At 51.0% G+C, this 20265-nt stretch overlaps 1 protein-coding gene across 5 annotated transcripts in view; it reads right to left on the bottom strand.

Annotated features, from left to right (window-relative positions):
• The window catches only part of IMPDH1 (inosine monophosphate dehydrogenase 1), a 67882-nt gene that overhangs the window by 28980 nt on the left and 18637 nt on the right, over positions 1-20265 (bottom strand). For 2 of the 5 annotated variants that reach the window (XM_083572887.1, XM_083572891.1), the window contains exon 2: positions 12290-12388. In XM_083572887.1, the coding sequence (XP_083429013.1) occupies positions 12290-12388 (99 nt within the window). Of the gene's footprint in view, positions 1-12289; positions 12389-12707; positions 12888-20265 lie in introns of those variants that run through there. The other 3 variants (XM_083572890.1, XM_083572889.1, XM_083572888.1) reach the window with 3 other exon arrangements.

The raw sequence follows: 20265 nt of genomic DNA, 5'->3' as shown, positions 1-20265 counted from the left end.
GTAATAATAATAATAAATTATTTTTATACCCCACCCATCTGGCCGGGGTTCCCCAGCTTCCAGCAGAATATTAAAATACAATGATTCATCAAATATTAAAAGCTTCCCTAAACAGAGCTGCCTTCAGATGTCTTCTGAAAGTCCGATGGTAGTTTATTTCCTTGACATCTGGTAGGAGGGCGTTCCACAGGGCGGGCGCCACCACCGAGAAGGCCCTCTGCCTGGTTCCCTGTAACTTGGCTTCTCGCAGGGAGGGAACCGCCAGAAGGACCTCAGAGCTGGACTTCAGTGTCCAGGCAGAACGATGGGGGTGGAGACGCTCCTTCAGGTATACTGGGCGTCTGAGGCCGTTTAGATCTTTCAAGGTCAGCACCAACACTTTGAATTGTGCTCGGAAACGTCCTGGGAGCCAATGTAGGTCTTTCAAGATGTTCGTGAATCATTGCTTCAACTCTGGTGATCTTTGCTTCTTCCAGTACACTGGCATTAGTTCACCTGTCTACCCAAATTTTCGGAGACCCCGTTGATGGAATCTTTCGAGGAGTTGGATGTTGACAAGCTAGAAGGTATGCAGAGGAGGGCGACCAAGCTGATCCAGGGTCTGGAAACCAAGCCTGATGAGGAGCGGTTGAAGGAGCTGGATATGTTTAGCCTGGAAAAGAGGAGGCTGAGAGGAGATAGGAGAGCCTTCTTCAAATATCTCAAGGGTTGTCACATGGAAGAGGGAACAAGCTTGCTTTCTCCTGCTCTGGACTCGAACCTATGGCTTCAAGTTACAGGAGAGGAGATTCCGACAACATCAGGAAGAACTTTCTGATGGTAAGAGCCGTTCGAACAGACTTCCTTGGGAGTTGGATGGCAATTTGTCAGGAAATCTTTAGCTGCGATTCCTGCATTTAAGGGTTAGACTACATGGCCCCTGGAGATCCCTTCCAACCCTTTTCTTCTATGAATGGTATCAAAAACGAACACATTTTGAAGCACGAAGAGCACACCATGCTGCTCGCTCGCTCGAGGGGAAGCAGAGCAAAGGCCAAAGACCCCCCTGGACTGGGAAGGGAATCCGGTGGCAATGGAGAGATCAGAGATCCCTTACGCAGCAGCTCCGCTCTCGGCCTCCGCGCAGAGAAGCCCAGACGGCTCCCTTTGAGATTCCCATCCGGAAATGTCAGCCCACATGCATAATTGATATTTGCAACCGCAAGACCCATCAAAAAAATACCTCGGTCAGCCATCCAGAGGGAGCTCAGCCACTCCCAGGCAGGAGCAAAAAAGGAAATTAATTGCATTTGGAATGCATCCAAACTGGCACACGCCTTTGCATAAAAATTAAAGGGGGGGGGGAGAGAAGTGGCTTCTCCCAAAACTGAGCAAAATGCTTCACAGGAATAAAAGAAAAAATTAAAAAGGGGGGGGCTGCTAAAAGACTTGCTGTAGTCAGACCTTCACATGAGACCAACTCTCTTACCAGGAGGCAGAAAGGGACCTAACCCCGCAAACACTTACACACCCCTCTGTACCCTGAAAGGTCCACAAAGCGTCTGTTGCTCTTTGCCACTTGCCCTGCCCAGCTCCCCGTTAAAATTGGGGTGTCCTGTATATTTTATGTCCCATAAACACTAGGCCTCTTGCAGTGACCCCACTCTAAGGAAGGCATACAGTGGCACAGTCCCGTGATTTGACCCCGGAGCTAACATCGAACAGCTGCCAATCGGTACAATCTGGGCCAAACCCGGACAAGACCGTCTCCGAATGCAGCAGAACGAAGCCTCCTGGGGTCCCTCAGCCATGCGCTGGGTGGTCTTGGGGACCCTGCAGTCAGCACCACAACTCAACGCCTCCAGAATTCACGGCTCTTTGGCATCGACAGCTGCGGTGGACCTGAACAGGACCCAGGCCCAAAGGATTCTGTGTACGTCCTTCCTCTGATCAATACACATCGATTGACAGCTGCTTCATGCGCAATCGTTTGTGGAGGGCGGAGAGAAGATTCAGAAGCACAGCTTCCTCTGACCGTGGAGGAAGAGAGAGCCATTGAGAGGCCTCTCCTCCTCCGTGAATTTGTCCGATCTTCTTTTAAATCGCGCTTTGCGCATGCGCAGAGGCACCAAATCACAACCTGCGCGTTTGCAGATGCGGCACTGCGGGTTGCAAACGTGCCTCCCACACGGATCACATTCGCAACCCGAGTGTCCACTGTATTATTAATAATAATGTATTTCTTATAGCCCGCCCATCTGACTGCGATGCCCCAGCCACTCTGGGCAGCTTCAGAGAAAAATACAGACGGAAGGGGCGTGGGGAACCATCAAGCATTAAAGGAATGATGGTTTGGGGGGGACAGGGGGCGGGCAAGTGCGGAGGACTCCCTGGTCCTGAATGGGGTAACTGTGCCCCTGAAGGACCAGGTGCGCAGCCTGGGGGTCATTTTGGACTCACAGCTGTCCATGGAGGCGCAGGTCAATTCTGTGTCCAGGGTGGCTGTCTACCAGCTCCATCTGGTACGCAGGATGAGACCCTCCCTGCCCGCAGACTGTCTCGCCAGAGTGGTGCATGCTCTGGTTATCTCTCGCTTGGACTACTGCAATGCGCTCTACGTGGGGCTACCTTGGAAGGTGACCGGAAACTACAACTAATTCAGAATGCGGCAGCTGGACTGGTGACTGGGAGCGGCCACTGAGACCACGTAACACCGGTCCTGAAAGACCTACATTGGCTCCCAGTACGTTTCCAAGCACAATTCAAAGTGTTGGTGCCTTTAAAGCCCTAAACAGCCTCAGCCCAGTAGACCTGAAGGAGCATCTCCACCCCTATCATTCTACCCGGACACTGAGGTCCAGCGCCGAGGGCCTTCTGGAGGTTCCCTCCCCTGCGAGAAGCAAAGCTACAGGGAACCAGGCAGAGGGCCTTCTCGGTGGTGGCGCCCACCCTGTGGAACACCCCCTCATCAGATGTCAAGGAAATAAACAACTATCTGACTTTTAGAAGACATCTGAAGGCGGCCCTCTTCAGTGAAGTTTTAAATGTCTAATGTTTTCTTGTGTTTTTAATATTTCGTTGGAAGCTGCCCAAAGTGGCTGGGGAAACCTAGTCAGACGGGTCAGGTATAAATAAGAAATTATTATTATTTTATGATAAGGATGATGATGATGATGATGATGATGATGGACTTTCTTTCTTTGTCCTGAATCTTCTCAGAGGATGGAGGAAGGCACAAGCGGTGGCATTTGAATTCGGTGTAGAACCGGAGGCGGGAGACCACCCCACGAATTCAAGGTGGACGTGAACGGCAGTGGCAGAAATCCAAGAGAGATCCTTTTTTTGGCAGCGGTGGGGATCTGCCAAGATGAAAAGCCGTTTCTTCAATTATTAGCGTCAAAGGATGACAACGTTTTCTTAAACCACGCGCTTACTCATTCACTGCTCCTCGTTCCACGCCCACCAGATTTGCACAGTTTGGGGGGAAACGAGAGAGATGAGAGGTGCTCTCTGCGAAGCCCCAGGCTGCATCCCTCCTCCTATCTTGGCTTCAAGGGAAAGGCAGATCTATTCTCTGCAAGGATAACCAGAAGGAACTTCCCATTCCTCCTTCCCTTCCTCTGATCTCCTTAAATTTCTGTGGTTTTGCTTCCCCTGCACCCAGAGCTTGAGGGCAGGAAGAAAGATCTCCACTACAAGGACCCGGAACAATCTGACACCCTGTCAAATTCAGATGATGATGATGATGATGATGATAATAATAATAATAATAATAATAATAATAATATTATTAAAATAAAATTTATTTATACCCCGCCTTCCCCAGCCAAGGCCAGGCTCAGGGCGGCTAACAACCAATAATAAAAACAAGTTGAATGAATACAACTTAAAAACAAGGCACACTCTCCCCAAGCCACCGTGCGCCCGCAAAATGGAAAAAGGGTTCTGTTCAGAAATAAAGGGCCGGAAAGCTGGGAAACCTCTCCATGGACAGGAATCTCCAAAGCACCTCTCTGCCAGTGCGAGAAACTCAGCTATATGCTAGCATTCGATTGACGTTGGAGAGAGACCGAGTTGAGAAAAAAGACCAAGGGTACATATCGATATAGGAATGTATTAGATAAAATGGAAATATACAATAAGAAGAGTACATTCATTTGTAAAAAAGGAATATACAACGGGATAGACAGGAAGTCCAAATTGTTGGTACAGATATGATTTTGGAATAGTTTTTGGTCCTTGTTTCTTTTCTTTAGGTATACAAACTTCGTATATATGCTGAAAATTATATTGTAATAAGCCTTGTGATGTAATATGATCATGTTTACCGATGTAACATTAGAACGTTAATGAATAAATAAAACTCAAAAAAAAGAAAAGGGGGAAAAAGAAACTCAGATATATAAGCTAATTGCCAAATGGCAACTTAAACCAAGGTTATGGTCACCACAATGGAACACCTATGCACCATTTCCCCCCCATAGTGAGATTTACTATTTTTACTATTATTAATTATTATTATTCATTTCTAAAGCACTTCATCTTTTAAAGAAAAAAACCTCAAAGCTGCTTATGAACACATTAAAACGTCAAATAAAACAAATACAAAACAAATTCAAGCCTCAGGGCAAATATTTCAGAGCCTTCTCTAAGTGACTACAAATGAGTTTACAGTGGTACCTCGGGTTAAGTACTTAATTCGTTCCAGAGGTCCGTTCTTAACCTGAAACTGTTCTTAACCTGAAGCACCACTTTAGCTAATGGGGCCACACGATTTCTGTTCTCATCCTGAAGCAAAGTTCTTAACCTGAGGTACTATTTCTGGGTTAGCGGAGTCTGTAACCTGAAGCGAATGTAACCCGAGGTACCACTGTATAGAACCCGGATGGGGAATGGTCTGAAAAAGTTCGGGCACCAATGACTGAAACAATGGAAGTCCTCCCCGAAATGAGGAGAGAACGAAGGAACACAAACTCTGGCAAAACAAATTCAAATTAAGAGGGAGGATTGGGGGAAGGAGTTACCAGAACATTAATACATTATTTTTAAATACATCAGAAAGCAGAAGTGTGGCAAGGGGGGCCAAAGGGAGCAGAGGGAGACGGCAGAAAAGGGGAATGAACTATTTGCGTTGGTCTTCACTGCAGAAGATGTTGGACAGGCATCTGTGCCCAAACCAGTTTTGAGGCGTGTCGTGGTGGTTATTTTTCATTTTTATTTTTTAAAGAGGGGCATCTGAAGAATTAAGTCAAGCAGGAATGACAAGAGACGAAGGTCTAGGGCCAAGTGACAAGCGAAGGACAAGTCGCCGGGTCCAGATGGAAGACGTCCAGTTCTAACAGAAATGTGAAAATGCTGATCTTCTAATAAAAAGGTGCAGCTTGTTGCTAAAACTAAATTTCCCTCTTGAGGGGCTGGAAGGCGGCCCGTTTTTCAATGGAGGAATTAGGAGGGAATTACAGACCCACGAGCCCACCACCTCTCTCTGGCAAATTTGCAGGCAGCATTGTTAAAATCCGAATAACGGAACATACGGAAGAACAAGCCTGGGCAAAAAAACCAGCAGGGCTTTTGCAGCAGGAAATCTTCCCTTCACCGTGTCCTGAGCATCAGCAACCATGGAGAGATGGGAGATAATCTGGTATAAACATTGTATGCAAGTAGCCGCTCCTCCTGAGTCCGATTACTTGGACATTAAGCCCTGCTGTACTTCCAGCTAAGTGTGCACAGGATCATGACCTTGCAGCACAACCCAAAGCGTGTTTACTCAGAAGCAAGCTGCGTCCAGTTAAGCAGCGCTTACTCCTCAGGAAGCATCCAGGGGATTAGAGCCTCCTGTTTTCCAAAAACCTCTAAATTATCCCAGGGGATGAGGAGGGGAAAAGGAAAAGGAAAGAAAAACCAGGAACTCAAAGATACTCGGCCCATTCTCGCAGCGGAGGGGAGCCAGGGCTGGGGTCTTCCAGGGCCCAGCACTTTTAAACTACCGTGTTTTTTGCTCTATAAGATGCACCAGACCACAAGACGCACCTAGTTTTTGGAGGAGGAAAACAAGGGAAAAAATATTCTGAATCTCAGAAGCCAGAACAGCAAGAGGGATCGCCTCGCAGTGAAAGCAGCAATCCCTCTTGCTGTTCTGGCTTCTGGGATAGCTGCGCAGCCTGCATTCGCTCCATAAGACGCACACACATTTCCCCTTACATTTTAGGAGGAAAAAAGTGAGTCTTATAGATCAAAAAATACGGTACTTAAGCTATCTTGGGTGAACAGTGAGGTAGGTAAGCTTGCGCCAGGTAATTCAGGAGTTCCAGAAGGATCACTTCAAACTGGCTGAACAAGCAGCAATACATCAAACAAAGATCAGTGTCTGCAAGATGATGAAGGGCCTGATGAGGAGCGGTTGATGGAGGTGGGGATGCATAGCCAGGAAAAGAGGAGACTGAGAGGAGATAATTTTATTTATTTATTTGTTTATTTATTTATACCCCGCCCATCTGGCTGGGTTTCCCCAGCCACTCTGGGCGGCTTCCAACAGAACACTAAAATACAATAACCTATTAAACATTAAAAGCTTCCCTGAACATGGCTGCCTTCAGATGTCTTCTAAAGGTCTGGTAGTTCTTTTTCTCTTTGACACCTGGTGGGAGGGCGTTCCACTGGGCGGGTGCCACCACCGAGAAGGCCCTCTGCCTGGTTCCCTGTAACTTGGCTTCTCGTAGCGAGGGAACCACCAGAAGGCCCTCGGTGCTGGACCTCAGTGTCCAGGCAGAACGATGGAGGTGGAGATGCTCCTTCAGGTCTACTGGGCCGAGGCCGTTTAGGGCTTTAAAGGTCAGCACCAACACTTTGAATTGTGCTCGGAAACGTACTGGGAGCCAATGCAGATCTCTCAGGACCAGTGTTATATGGTCTCGGCGGCTGCTCCCAGTCACCAGTCTGGCTGCCGCGTTCTGGATTAGTTGCAGTTTCCGGGTCACCTTCAAAGGTAGCCCCATGCAGAGCACATTGCAGTAGTCCAAGCAGGAGATAACTAGAGCATGCACAACTCTGGAGAGACAGTCCGCGGGCAGGGAGGGTCTCATCCTGCGTACCAGATGGAGCTGATAAATACATCAATACATCAAACAGAGATCAGTGTCTGCAAGATGATGAAGGGCCTGATGAGGAGCGGTCGAAGGAGCTGGGGATGCATAGCCAGCAAAACAGGAGATTTGAGAGCCATCTTCAAATATCTAAAGGGCTGTCACATGGAAGGTGGGGCAAGATTGTTTTCTCCCGCTCTGGATGGCAGGACTCAAAGCAATGGATTCGAGTTGCAAGAAAGGAGATTCCAACTGAATATTTTTCGGGCAGTTCTGAGCTGTCCGACAGGATTTCTCACAAGTACGGCCGTGATTCTGTATAAGGGGAGAACGGAACCAGGGTCCAGTACACAAACCCAGAGCCTCGCCTTCCCTTTTGACTCAGGAAGCTTCTTCCTTGACCTCCGGCCCATGAACCTCGTCCGGCGGAAGGAGCACAGGCAATCTCAAGGCATTTCTTGCCACATTGCGCGGCAATGGCCATGGGACATAGATTGTTTTTAAAAGGGGGTGAAGATGAAATTCAAAGGGTTGGAGAAGAGGTCTATCCACGGCAGCTGGCCATGAAAGCGAAACGGAGCCTCCACGGTCAGCTGCAGTCTACCTCCGAATACCAGGGTAGCAATATCGGGAGACGGTTGCTGAACGCCCCCTGCTCTGATCCTGGCTAACAACCTGCGCAAGGAGAATATTAGCTGCAAGTTTTGCTTACATGCATTTTCTGTGTGTGGCCTTTTCACTGCGAATTCAAAAGAAGGGAAGGGGGGGGGGACCACAAAGCGAGCAGAATACTTTCGAGCCTCAACAAAAATATTTAAAAAATTAAAAATGTGGAGGCAACGCAGGGTGGGGGAGGATGACCGTGGTAATCTGATTAATGGATCATCTTCCATCATATGAGAAGCTTAAACTGTTGGGCTTTTATATATTGGTGGGCGGGGTAAGAAGGGAACTCTCAACTGTGCCAGAGCAAGAATGCAATTTATAGGAGTGCACAGAGCAGAGCTAAACCACGAGATTCGGTCCCAGCTTGGATCAGACAATTCCAAAAGCTTCTGGTCATGAAGGCTGAGCTCTCCCCTCCCTCTCTGGTCCCTCAGGATCGAGAAGATGCACAGCAAAGCATGGAGGCAGCAGGATTTTATGCAACGGCTCACTAAGAAATCACACCATCCATCATGGCCTGCTTGTGGGTTTTCTATGGGGGGGTTCGGTTTGGCTGCTGCTTCTGCCCTGTAGACCTGAAGGAGCATCTCCACCCCCATCGTTCTGCCCAGACACTGAGGTCCAGCTCCAAGGGTCTTCTGGCGGTTCCCTCACTGCGAGAAGTGAAGTTACAGGGAACCAGGCAGAGGGCCTTCTCAGTAGTGGCACCTGCCCTGTGGAACACCCTCCCATCAGATGTCATGGAAATGAACAACTACACAACTTAAACATCTGAAGACAGCCCTGTATTGGGAAGTTTTTAATGGCTGATGTTTTATTGTGTTTTTATATATATTGATAACTGCCCAGAGTGGCTGGGGCAACCCAGTCAGATGGGCAGGATAACATTATTATTACAATTATTATTATTATTATTATTATTATTATTATTATTATTATTAGATGCTAGACTATGTGGGCCCTTATTGACCTGATCCAGCTATTGGGCACTTCTTATGTTCTCAAGGAAAAGGAGAACCAACAGGGTTCTAGGATAGTTCTGTAGGTTAGAGCGTGGCGCTGATAATGACAAGGCTGTAGGTAACAGACAACTGCCTAGAGACATTGCCTTGCTGACAAAGGTCTGTATAGTTAAAGCTCTGGTTTTCCCAGTAGTGATGTGTGGAGGTGAGAGCTGGACCATCAAGAAGGCTGATCGCCGAAGAATGGATGCTTTTGAATTCTGGTGCTGGAGAAGAGCAGAGTTCTATTCCGAACTTAAAAATGGAAAGCGTAATGCTGGTGGTCAACAAAAGAGATTTAAAGACTGTCTCAAGGCAAATCTAAAAAAATGTAGTATAAGCACTGACAACTGGCCTGCGAGTGCTCCAGTTGGAGAACAGCCTTTACCAAAGGTGTCATGGGCTTTGAAGACACTCGAACTCAGGACATAAGGGAGAAACGTGCTAAGAGGAAGGCACGCTTGGCAAATCCACACTGTGATCAACTCCTGCCCGGAAACCAATGTCCCCACCGTGGAAGTATGTGTGGATCCAGAATTGGCCTCCACAGTCACTTACGGACTCATTTTTAAAACCGTGTTTATGGAAGACAATCTTACTCGGCTACGAGGGATTGCCGAAGAAGACGCTGGAAGAGACTCTTGAGAGTCCCATGGACTGCAAGAAGATCAAACGGATCCATTCTTAAGGAAATCAGCCCTGAGTGCTCACTGGAAGGACAGATCCTGAAGCTGAGGCTCCAAGACTTTGGCCACCTCATGAGAAGAGAAGACTCCCTGGAAAAGACCCTGATGTTGGGAAAGATGGAGGGCACAAAGAGAAGGGGATGACAGAGGAGGAGATGGTGGGACAGTGTTCTCGAAGCTACCAGCATGAGTTTGATCAAACTGTGGGAGGCAGTGGAAGACAGGAGTGCCTGGCGTGCTCTGGTCCAGGGGGTCACGAAGAGGCGGACACGACTAAACGACTATACAACAACGAGACCATTGATCCCTAAAACGAAAGCAATAAACAATGTACTGCAGTCACACAATCAATCTGAACTGGGTTCCACAGAGTCACAAAAACAAAATGAAAAAGCAGCTTAAACAAAAACGCAAAATAAAGAGCAAAAACAGACAGACCTCAGCGTGGCACTCAAAACGGAGCACGCTCGGCTTCCGAAAAAGGTTCGCAAACCGGAACACTGACTTTTGGGTTTGCAGCGTTCGGGTTCCAAGTTGTTTGACTACCACGCCGTTCAAGAACCAAGGGACCACTGTATAGCTGGGACCACATAAAGGATCTTCATTGGCTAGATCAGGTTTCCTGAACTTGGGTCGCCAGGTGCTTTTAGACTACAATTCCCGGGTTCTGTTAGCTGGGAATGCTGGGAGCTGTAGTCCAACAACTACTGGAAAAGACCCAAGTTTAGGACTCAATGACCCTCGGGGTCTCTCCCGACTCTTCAATTCTATTAATCTACAGAGTATGCATTGTTTACTTTCTCCCCATAAACGCAACATTTGGGAGATATCTGCTGAAGCTACTGCTCTTCAGATAAGGACAAGAACTTAGGGAGAGGCTGCTGGATCAGGCCAGAGGCCCACTGAGTCCAGCATCCTGTTCTCACAGTGGCCGACCAGATGCAAGCAGGATCCCAGCGCCAGAGCATCTCTCCAGGCCTGAGATTTTCAGCAACCGGGATGCAGAGCCATCCTGGCTGGGGGCCTCTGAAAGCCCCCCCCCCCCTTGAGGATTACTTCCCTGGACCAGAAATGGCCTGTTTGGAACCCACAGCCGCAGGATGCGGTCATGAACACTGGCACAACTTGCTTTTCTTAAAATAAAACGAAATGAGTATCCTAGGGGAAAGGGAAAGTCCATTCTTGGTTGTGAGCCCATCGCTGGCAGAAATGCAGCCTCCGCTATCTGGGTGACAGAAAACGCCAGGCAGCAATGGAGCGTTCAGGGCCTGGGAGGCGGCTGGATTGCAGCAAAACCGAGGCTCCCAAAAGCCAGGCTGTACACAATATTAAGGGCACAGGAATCTTTCCCTACCAGTGAACCCCAAAAAGCAGACTCAAACCTGAAAGCTGCTATTCTCCTTATTAATAGATCGCCTTTCCCCACCCAGGCCAGGACTCAAAGCAGCTACTGCTACTTTAAACAGCACAGGTTACAACCCAAAAAGCTAAAGGCACGTCAAAGGTGAACGATTTAAAATGCAATGAAATGTAGAATTAAAACCACAGGTCTGTTTTAAACGCAGATGGCAAAAACAGCACAGGACTATCAGAAACCCTTTTCTTTCCAAACAAAATGCAGTCAGTTCCCAAAGGCCTGTTGGAAAATCTTCACCGGCCAGCGGAAGGACAGAAAGGAGGGAGCCAGTCTGGCTTCCCGTAGCAGAGAGTTCCAAAGTTTCCTGGGAGAAGCCACCACCGAGAAGGCCCTCTCCTGCGTCCCCACCCAGCGGGACTGTGAGTGGGGTGGGACTGAGAGAAGGGCCCCCCGGAAGATCTCGGAGCCCGGCAGGTTCGCCTGGGAGAATACAGTGGTTCAGACAGCCCAGGTCTGACAGTATCGGGCTCTGGAGATTGTAACCCGAAATTTGGATAGGAGAAACCCTTTCCATGCAAATTCACTCCAAAACCCGCACCGTGATGGAGGAGGAAGATGCACCCAGCCAGACCCAGGAAGAGGAGGCGGCCCATTCGGGAATATTTTTGCCCTCTACCCACCTCCCTGCCAACCCCAAAGGCTCAGCAAATTCCTCCTCCCAAGGCTGCCACCAGCTTCCTCAATTAAGAGTTGACTAGGAGGTTTCGCGCAACAAACCTGCTTCCCCCGAAAAGGAAAGCGATAAGAAAAAAAAACTTTGGAAAGGCAGGGAGGGATGACGCTTGCGTTGACGCAACACCGAGTAATCTCCCCACAAACGGACTGGAATGAAAATGCACTGAACGGCCAACGCTGCCTAATTTCCCTGCACCCAAATCAGAACAAACAGCGGGGTCCCCTGGAAGAGCAGAGAGTGACCAGCAGCCCATTTCACAGATGCCCGTGCAGGAAAAGCAAGGCAGAGCCTGTTGGCAATTGCAGAGGGCCACAGGCCAAACTGTTCAGCAGAGCCAACTAAGGGGTCCCCCAAGTCGGTGCCACATTTCAGAGAGGGAAATGAGAAGGACATTTCTGCCGTGCGCCATCTGCTCTTTGCAGGGCCTGGGCCGAGATTCTGATCCGGAGATTCAGGTTGGACACTAGGTTGGTGTGGACTGCTGGGGGGGGGTGTAGTGGATGGTGTGAGGCAGGGTCTCCTTGGGGCCAGGAGGAGGACCCCCCCATGCCATGTAGGGGGCAAGCCAGGCATTCTGTGGGAAGGGGCTCTTTGCCATGGGGCGATGCCAGCCCTCTCCATCTTCCCTTGGTGCTTGGGCAGGTGGCATGGAGATGCCCTTCCTAGCCGGGGCCCCTTTTCCTGGGGGTGTCATCTGCTGGGGGCCCCCAGGCAGGGTGCGTGCGGGGGACCCAGCTGGGAGCCACGTGGGGAGGAGGCCCGCCCCCCTTTGCCCCCCTTACTTGTAGGTGAGTCCGTCGGCGATGGCGAAGAGCTGCTGCGCCGTCAGGCCGTCCTCGGGGACGTAGCCGGTGCCGCCGCTGATCAGGTAGTCGGCCATGCTGCGGAGGCAAGGGAGAGAGGAGAGAGACCGTCAGCGCTCTGCACATGCTCGGGGGCCGCCTGTCCAGCCAAGCGGGCGCGGGCCGGAGCAGGAGCCGCGGGGGCCAGGCGGCGGGGCTGGCCCTGCCTGGCGCACGGACGAGGGCGCACGGACCAGGGCGCACGGCCCCTGCCCGGGGAGTTGGGTGGGTGCTCGGGCACCCGGGGCGCCCAGGGGCCGCCGATGCCACCAGCAGCAGCAGCCGCCGCCCCGGCCCGCTTCCTGCCTCGCCTCCTCCCCGGCCGTGCGCTCCCCCTGGCGCGGCCCGGCGCGCCTACCTGAGCGGCTCGCCTTCGCCCATGGCGCCGCCGCCGCCGCAGCCGCCGGGCCGGGCTCGCCTCCGCCGCCGCCGCCGCTTCCTCGTCGTCGTCGTCCGGCGGGCGGGCGAGCAGGCAGGCGGGCGGGCGGGCGGCTTCCTCGGTCCGCCGTTGGCTGCGCTCGGCGCCCGCCCCGCGCTCTCTGCGCCACCGCGCAGCGGAGCCACCAAGCGGCGCCCAAGAGGAAGAGGAGGAGGAGGGCGGAGCGCGGGGCGAGGACAGCCTGGGAGGGCGGCTCCTCCCTCCGGCGAAGGAGGGAGGGAAGGAGAAGGAGAAGGAAGGAGGATGGGGAGGAAGGGAAGAAGGAAGGAGGATGGGAAGGGAGGGAGGGAGGGAGGGAGGGAGGAAGGGAAAGGAAGGAGAGAAAGAGGAAAAGGAAGAAGGATGGATGGAAAAGGAAGGAAGGAGAAAGGAAAAGGAAAGGGGAAAGGAAGGAGGAAGGGAGGGAGGAAAGAAGGAAGGAAGCAGGAGATGGAAGGAGGAAGGGAAGGGAAGAAAAGGGGGGAGGAAAAAGAAGGGAGGAGAAGGAAGAAGTAAGGAGGATGGGGAGGGAGGAAAAGCAAAGAAGGAGAAGGGAGGGAGGGGGGAGAAGGAATGAAGATGGAAAGGAAGGAAGGAAAAGGAAGGAGAGAAAGAGGAAAAGGAGAAGGATGGAAGGAAAAGGAAGGAAGGAAGGAAGGAGAAGGAGGAAGGAAGGAAGGAAGGAAGGAGAAAGGAAAAGGAAGGGAGAAGGCAGGGGGTTCCTGCTTCCTGGTGCCCAAGGAGGCCTCGGAAGGACCCCCCATCCATCCTCCGGCCACAGTTGTGCTCCCCCTCCCCCAAAGAGGAAGCGCAGGTTTTGGGTCAGGCAGCCGCCGCTCTTTGGCAAAAGCAGACAGGCTGACAAGCAAAGGAAAGCTCTTTGGCATCCAAATGTGGGGAACCAGCAAAGGGACTTAAGGGTCTGAGAACCCAGGTCGGAACGTCGGAGCGACGCTGGTTTTAACTGGGGTCAATGGGCAGGCAGCTCCCCAGTGAATCCTAGGATTGGGGAGCTGGAAGGGACCGTGAGGATCATCTAGTCCAGGGATCAGCAGACTTTTTCAGCAGGGGGCCGGTCCACTGTCCCTCAGACCATGTGTGGGCCGGACTATATTTTTTGGGGGGAAAGAGAGAACGAATTCCTATACCCCACAAATAACCCAGAGAAGCATTTTAAATATAAGGACACATTCTACTCATGTAAAAACACGCTGATTCCTGGACCATCCGCGGGCCGGATTGAGAAGGCGATTGGGATGGATCCGGCCCCGGGCCTTAGGTTGCCTACCCCTGATCTAGTCCAAGGCAGGAGTCTTTTGTCCAACGTGGGACTCAAACCCAGGAGCCTTCTTACAGAATCCTAGGATAGGGTTACCAGACGTCCCCGGTTTCTGGGGACAGTTCCCAGATTCACCAATCTGTCCCCGGACAAAATCTGTCCCCGGAATGTCCCCGGATTTATGCCTGGGGACTTCCGGTGGGCAACATGGTGGGCGCCATGGCAGTGAGTAGCACTGGAGGTCCCGGCCACATCTAAGTTCCAGCCAGCCAATCCGCTGGCTGGTGTTGGGGCTATTTAAACCGAGGCGCAAGCCAGAGAGCTTCGTTCTGGCTCACTTCCTTGATCAACGCTCACCCCGAACTCGCGCTGAGCCCCCCGCAGCAGAAGAGCCTGTGGCGCTCCAACGGGCTCTGAGCCACTCGGCTGCCTTGTTATGTACTGAAGTTCTCACCCTGGGCCAGCAGGGGGATACTGTAGATAGTTCAGGTCCACATATGCAAATAAGGGATCAAAAGTGACGTTCAGTGATTGGATAGTTCTAGAAAATGGTTACAGTTGCGTTGTACTGGAGCTCTATATAAGCAGGCTGGCTGAACCCTTCAGTTCAGTTCTGTTCTGGCCTGTGAATAAACAAGAGCTGTTTGAAGAATCGCTGTGTCGTCTGATATGTTCAACCACAACTTAACATGCCTTGTGTGTGTGTTTTAATGCGTGTTTTCCCAAGACCAGCGAGTGCCTCTATTCAATCTCTCTCCACACACAACCCGCCACCTTTTTTTTTTTATTTGCATTTGTGTGTTTGTAGATGGGCTTCTCCGCCTGCCTTGTGTTGAGGTGTGCGCTCCACAACTTTGGGGATTCCCCCCCCCAAAAAAAAATAGGTCAAGAACTTTGGGCAACCCTTTTCTAAAACAATAAAGCATGGAATTCAGGGGGAAAAGGAAAGAGAAAAAGAAAGTGTCCCCGGATTCCTTGAAAAAAATCTGGTAACCATATCCTAGGACTCTGCCTTGCTTATTTTAATCCTTGGAATGTTTTAAATAGTTGGGTTTTTATATTTTTTAAAAAACCCTTCTGCTGATAATTTTATTGCTTTATTCATTTGGAAAAGCACTTTGAGGTTGTTGGGCCTTTTTAAAAACAAGTGGGATGTAAATTTTAAGGAGAAAATAAATAAACAATCAAGTTTAGAAATGCTTTTTAAATTTAAAAAACACACATCCTGTTGTTAGGCAGTGCTGCATTTTGCATTTTGGGGCAATTGATCACCCCCCCCCTTTGTGGACAGCTTGATGAAGTGGGCTGCATCTTCAGCCGTGATAAAAGGGTTTCGGGTGCTGGCAATATTCTTTGTTGTTTTGCTGCAACGGATTTGCGTGGCTGTGCCCCCACCCACCCCCGCCAATCTGATAATAGGGCTGACCTTCATTCCTCAGAAGCCATGACAACTGCCGGGAGAGTCTCTTTAATATTATTGAGAAGCGACATGGTAAAGGTAAAGGGACCCCTGACCATTAGGTCCAGTTGTGACCGACTCTGGGGTTGTGGCGCTCATCTCGCTTTATTGTACAGCTTCCGGGTCATGTGGCCAGCATGACTGATCCGCTTCTGGCGAACCAGAGCAGCGCACGGAAACGCCGTTTACCTTCCTGCCAGAGCAGTACCTATTTATCTACTTGCACTTTGACGTGCTTTTGAACTGCTAGGTTGGCAGGAGCAGGGACCGAGCAACGGGAGCTCACCCCGTCGCGGGGATCCGAACCGCCGACCTTCTGATCGGCAAGTCCTAGGCTCTGTGGTTTAATCCACAGCGCCACCTGCGTCCCAAGCGACATGGTATCCATCACCTAATATCGCGTGGAGGCTGGAGCAAACTTGTTCTCTCCTGCTGCGGAGGGTAGGACTCGAACCCATGGCTTCAAGTTACAAGAAAGTAGATTCCCACTAAATCCAGGATTGGGCTGGATGACCCTTGGGGGTCCCTTTGACTCTACAATTTCATGGTTCCATGAGGGTTCTTGTGATTATTGTAATGCTTTCCTGCGCTCAAGTCATGCGCTTGTGGAGAGGCCAGGATCTCCGCGCAGTAAATTGGCCTAATGGACCACGAGGTGCTGAATTATTCCAGACTGGCTTCCTCTGCAGCTAAATTCCTTCCTCACATGATTTCAGAACTTGCCGCCATTCAAGAATCCCTTTAATTTCATTTACGGACGTCAGAAGAGCCCCGGGCTGGATCCTGCCAGTGGCCCCTCTTGTGCAACATCCTGTTCTCAAAGTCCCCAAGCAGATGCCCATTCTGGGAGACCCGCAAGCAGGATCCGGGCCGCCCTTTGCAAAGGGCCATGGCTCAGGGAGAGGACACCTGCCCCGCATGCAGAAGGGCCCCATGTGCAATCCCCAGCGGCAGGCAGTGGCGTAGCGTGGGTTGTCAGCACCCGGGGCAAGGCAAGTAATTTGCGCCCCCTAACCCGTGGATTTGCGCCCCCTAACCCATGGATTTGCCCTAACCCCAGATGTTGCGCCCGGTGCGGCCGGCCCCCCCTGCACCCCCCACGCTACGCCACTGGCGGCAGGGGATCTCCAGGCAGGGCTGGGGGAAATTCCCTGCTTGGAAAATCCACTGCCAGTCTGAGTAGGCACTACTGAGCTGGATGAATCAATTTATTACTTGTTCCAGAAAATTATACACCTCTTGTCTTTAAGGTGGAGCCGGGGGGTGGCGGGGACTCGAGCAGCTTCCGAAAACGATAATAAAAGTATCCGTAAGAACAGTTAACAGCAGTTATTTTAAAACTTTTCAAAAGTGGAACAAATAATAGGCTAAAAGTAGATTAAACCACAGACGCGGGTGGTGCTGTGGGTTAAACCACAGAGCCTAGGGCTTGCCGATCAGAAGGTCGGCGGTTCGAATCCCCACAACAGGGTGAGCTCCCGTTGCTCAGTCCCAGCTCCTGCCAACCTAGCAGTTCGAAAGCACAAAATGCAAGTAGATAAATAGGTACCGCTCTGGCGGGCAGGTAAACGCCGTTTCCGTGCGCTGCTCTGGTTTGCCAGAAGCGGCTCAGTCATGCTGGCCACAGGACCCGGAAGCTGTATGCCAGCTCCCTCGGCCAGTAAAGCGAGATGAGCGCTGCAACCCCAGAGTCAGCCACGACTGGACCTAATGGTCAGGGGTCCCTTTACCTTTACCTTTAGATTAAACCACACATTGAGTTTCTAAACATCTGGGCGGGCTTGTCTAAACAAGAGTGCTTTCAGCAGGTGCCAAAAGGCGAACGATGCTTGATCTCAATAGGCGAGGAGTTCCAAAGGGGAGGCGACTGAGTTCTTACAAATGCGGACGGGGGATTATGGGTCACCTGTAGCAATGCCAGTTACACCGATTCTAGCAGCCGCGTGGGCACATCTGGGGCAGCAAATTGGAAGCCCATCTGAGCAGCCCAGGTGTTCTGTGCTGGCAAGGCCTCGCCCTGTCATCACTTTTGCTGCAGCATCCTGTACTCACCGCAGCCAAACACGATGGCCTGATAGCAGAAGGCAGCTCTGCTCCTGTGGTCAAGGAAACCAGCCTGAGCTTGACTGCAAAGCAAGGAGCAAAGAAAACCACCGGGGACGAAGAAAAACCTTGGGACTCGGATCTCGAACCCGTGACTCAAGCCAGCTCTTCCCCTGACTCCTTTCCAGTCGTATGAAAATATCAGAGGAAGTGAAATCAATCCGGCGAGCAAATTCTGCCCGTGTGGTTTGCATTTAATTTCCATTTCAAACTCTTGCAAACCACGATGGCTCTTTTTGGGAGAAGCTTCCGGGGCTGCCCTGACCTTCCCCTACCAAACTGCCATCACACTTTTTTCCAGCCCGGAAAAGCTGGTCCGGTCCAAAGCACAAGGTTTTTCTTGGCTTGCAAACAGGAGTTTCATTTATGTCCCCCGAGGAGAGTCCCGAGTTCGAGGGAGAAGTCGAGGCAGGCAGATTGCGTGCCTGGTGCTCAGGCCAGCCGCTCCTGGGCTCAGCACCCCTTGTCAAAGGGGCTTGATCCTGCAAGGGGAGGCACCGCTTCTTAATGCAGCCACAACTTTCAATGTGTGCACCCTGGCTGCGTGTACTCAGCACTGACACCAATGCACTCTGCGCATCCTCAGAGGCCGTTCCTTTTCTTTCCTTCTTGGGGTGAGCCCTGGCGCTGAAAGCCGCTTTTGGAGTGGAACTGATGCTCAAAGGGAAGCCCTAGAGACACTCCTCTTTCCTGAGGGGTTTGTTGGCCGGGAATGTGAGATTTGGCCTCCCTGCCTAAGGCTGATGTGCTCTGCCGTCCCCCCAAGAGCAAAGGCACCAGGAGACCATTCACCAGTTCAGCAGAACCGCGTCCAACTATATTTCGGGGTTCAGGGGTCACTGGCCAAAGGGAGGCAGCGGAATCGATACAGAGGGAGAGTGATTTGGGCTCCTTCTGCTCCAGGGCCTTGCCTCGACTTCTGTCTTGAACACCTGGCTCTGCTTGGGGAAAATAATAATAATAATAATAATAATAATAATAATAATAATAATAATTTATGCTCTCATCTGGCTGGGTTTCCCCAGCCACTCTGGGTGGCTTTCAAGAGAACATTAAAAACAAAATAAAACTTCAAACATTAAAAACTTCCCTAAACAGGGCTGCCTTCAGATGTCTTCTAAAAGTCATGATTCTAGATTCAGGTAGGTAGCCGTGTTGGTCTGACGCAGTCGAAATAAATTTTAAAAATTGTCCAGTAGCACCTTAGAGACCAACTAAGTTTGTTCTGGGTGAAGTGTGCATACACACGAAAGCTTAGACCCAGAACAAACTTAGTTGGTCTCTAAGGTGCTACTGGACAATTTTTTTATTTATTTCTAAAAGTCAGATAGTTGTTTATTTCCTTGACATCTGAAGGGTGCGCGCCACCACCGAGAAGGCCCTCTGCCTGGTTCCCTGTAACCTCACTCCTCGCAGGGAGGGAACCGCCAGAAGGCCCTCGGAGCTGGACCTCAGTGTGAGGGATGGATGATGGAGGTGGAGACATTCCTTCAGGGATACTGTTTGCAAGCCAAGAAAAATCTTTCTGCCATCATAGAATCATGACATACCCCAAGGGTCACCTAGTCCAGCCCCCTGCAATGCAGGAATCTCAGCTCTGCTTAAAAACCTCCAAGGAAGGAGCGTCCACCACCTTCGAAGGGAGTCCATTCTACTGTCAAACAGCTCTCATCAGCAGAAAGTTCTTCCTAAGGGTTGGTTGGAATCTCATTTCTCATTTGGATCTGTTGCTTTGGGTCCTCCCCTCCGCAGCATCAGAGAACAAGCTTGCTCCATCTTCCGTGGGGCAGCCCCACAAATATTTGAAGAAGGCCATCATATCACTTATCAGACTCCTCTTTTCCAAGCTAAACATACTCAGCTCCTTCAACCGTTCCTCATCAGGCTTGGTTTCCAGACCCTTGATCCTCTTGGTTGCCCTCCTCTGCACACCTTCCAGCTTGCCAATATCCTTCTTAAACTGTGGTGCCAGCATGTGCACAGGGGATGTGGGTGGCGCTATGCTCTAAACCACTGAGCCTCTTGGGCTTGCAGATCAGAAGGTTGGCGGTTCAAATCCATGTAACGGGGTGAGCTTCCGTTGCTCTGTCCCAGCTCCTGCCAACCTAGCAGTTCACAAGCATGCCAGTGCAAGTAGATAAATAGGTACTGCTGTGGTGGGAAGGTAAACGGTGTTTCCATGCGCCCTGGTTTCCCTCACGGTGTCCCGTTGCACCAGAAGCAGTTTAGTCCTGCTGGCCACATGACCCGGAAAGCTGTCTGTGGACAAAGGCTGGCTCCCTCGGCTTGAAAGTGAGATGAGTGCCGCACCCCATAGTCGCCTTTGACTGGACCTAACAGTCCAGGGGTCCTTTGCCTTTTTACCTATAAAGGAAAAAGGTAAAGGGACCCCTAACCATTAGGTCCAGTCGTGGCCGACTCTGGGGTAGCGGCGCTCATCTCGCTTTATTGGCCAAGGGAGCCAGCATACAGCTTCCGGGTCATGTGGCCAGCATGACTAAGCCGCTTCTGGCGAACCAGAGCAGTGCACGGAAATGCCGTTTACCTTCCCACCGGAGCGGTACCTGTTGATCTACTTGCACTTTGAGGTGCTTTCGAACTGCTAGGTTGGCAGGAGCAGGGACCGAGCAACGGGAGCTCACCCCGTTGCGGGGACT

The sequence above is a fragment of the Podarcis filfolensis genome, assembly GCF_964270895.1.
Source record: "Podarcis filfolensis genome assembly, chromosome: 10".
Taxonomy (NCBI): domain Eukaryota; kingdom Metazoa; phylum Chordata; class Lepidosauria; order Squamata; family Lacertidae; genus Podarcis; species Podarcis filfolensis.
The sequence above is the reverse complement of the archived record's forward strand: the minus strand, read 5'-3'. Positions and strand labels throughout refer to the sequence as shown.